This window comes from Pundamilia nyererei, unplaced genomic scaffold (assembly GCF_000239375.1).
Source record: "Pundamilia nyererei isolate P.nyererei 1_Seehausen unplaced genomic scaffold, PunNye1.0 scaffold00215, whole genome shotgun sequence".
In the NCBI taxonomy this organism is placed as follows: domain Eukaryota; kingdom Metazoa; phylum Chordata; class Actinopteri; order Cichliformes; family Cichlidae; genus Pundamilia; species Pundamilia nyererei.
The window spans coordinates 138,999-140,659 of record NW_005187616.1 but is presented as its reverse complement, the minus strand read 5'-3'; the positions used below and the strand labels follow the sequence as shown (position 1 = coordinate 140,659).

General features: G+C 40.6%; 1 protein-coding gene across 1 annotated transcript in view; it reads left to right on the top strand.

The window, feature by feature from the left end:
* The window catches only part of tbc1d13 (TBC1 domain family, member 13), a 22,271-nt gene that overhangs the window by 9,360 nt on the left and 11,250 nt on the right, over positions 1 to 1,661 (top strand). Inside the window, exons 2-4 of the mRNA XM_005748180.1 lie at positions 291 to 364; positions 458 to 498; positions 939 to 1,001. Of these exons, the coding sequence (XP_005748237.1) occupies positions 291 to 364; positions 458 to 498; positions 939 to 1,001 (178 nt within the window). The remainder of the gene's footprint in view (positions 1 to 290; positions 365 to 457; positions 499 to 938; positions 1,002 to 1,661) is intronic.

Sequence of the window (1,661 nt, the reverse complement as noted above, 5' to 3'; positions counted from 1 at the left end):
TCTTTTTTTTAATCGTTGTCATTTGGAAATGAGATCGCACATAAGTATGAATCGACATCGCGATTTTCTAACGATTAATCGTGCAGCCCTAATTAAGACTTTTCAGTCGGGATTGAAAAGTGTTAATAGTGAGCGATGCCATTTCCCCATCGTCATATTTGACTCAGAGACAAGAGGCTGTCATCAATCTTCTTCTAAAATTCACTCTCTCCTGTTGTCTCTCTAACTCTGGTGAGTTAACATTTGGGTCAGAAATGAAACTGGCTCTAATCTCGCCTCCTTTTTTTCAGGATACAAGAGTTCAAAGTTGCCTTGGCTGAAGAAAAAATCAACTTGAAGACACTGAGGGAGCTGTGCTTTAATGGTAACTGGATTTTTTGAAGGGGTGGGACTGATAATGTAATAGTACAATATTCTGTTAAGCTTTACTGACGGAACCTTTCTTTATTTAATGCAGGAATCCCTTTTGAAGGAGGCATACGAGCGCTGTGCTGGAAGGTGAGTCGCCCTGCCTCATGGGTCCATTTTAGCTTTAGCTGGTTGTAATTGTATAAACTGGCGTCTCACTTTACATTCAAAAACATACCAGCAGACTCAAAGGTGTACTTTGAGGAAATGTCTCCAATACTTTATTACCTCATACTGTGAAAAGATGATCTAAGAGTTTCACTAATAGCTGCTGATCTGTTGTCTGCACTTTCTTTTTAATACTACAGCTTGTGTCTACATCCCTGCTGACACATGACACTTCCAACACTCCCACCACATGAGACCAAACTACAGACTGTATATAAAAGCTGGACATAGCCTCAGTGATGTCACCCAGTGGTTTTGGAGTGTGCAAGGAGCTTTGATCTGTTTGTAGGAGTGAAACAGCTTTAATTATGTTTTTAACACAGAGCGTCGTTCTTCTTGTGTTTTGTTTACCTCCTTCTCAGATCCTTCTTAATTACCTACCTGTTGATCAGACCCAGTGGGAGTCTTTCCTGAAAAAGCAAAGGTAAGTGGATCAGTTTAAAGCCCGATCAAAGAGCTGGTGCTTTGATTTTATTTAGGAGAACCCTTGTTTTGTGTCAGCTGCTCTGAGTCTGACTCACAAAACCTGATGCTGCTTATTATGATGCATTATGGTTGAAGTCGCAGCTCTGTTGTGGTTTCCTCTGTTTCACATGAGAGCACTGAGACCCAGTTTGGTCTTAACCACTCTTTCCTTCTACTGGGGAAATCAGTGAAATCTAAGAGTGTTGAAAAAGGACATTTTTAGTAAATGAATATGCAGCCTAAAGAAGATTGTCTTTTCCACCTCTGATTATTTAGATTTAGCAGTAAGTCTGCTCTGTGAGCTTCCCGATGTTCCATGTGCATAGATGGAAAGCTGGAGGCTTCTCGATTCTTATTCACTTTAAATGTGCCGAACTCACGAGTGGCCACACTACACTGTGGTTCTTTTGCTTTGTTTTGTGAATGCTGCTTAATTTGAAAAGATGAGTCAACCTAATTTTAAATGCTGCGGCTCAGTTGAGTAGTTCTTAAACTTTTTGCTTCACTTCAGTAGCTGGAAAAGGACACACAAGTTTTATCAGTCATCAGCAATCCAAATACAAGGACCCAAAGTAATCTTAAAACTTTTGGCCAGAGGGGCCGATGGCGCGATATGGCAG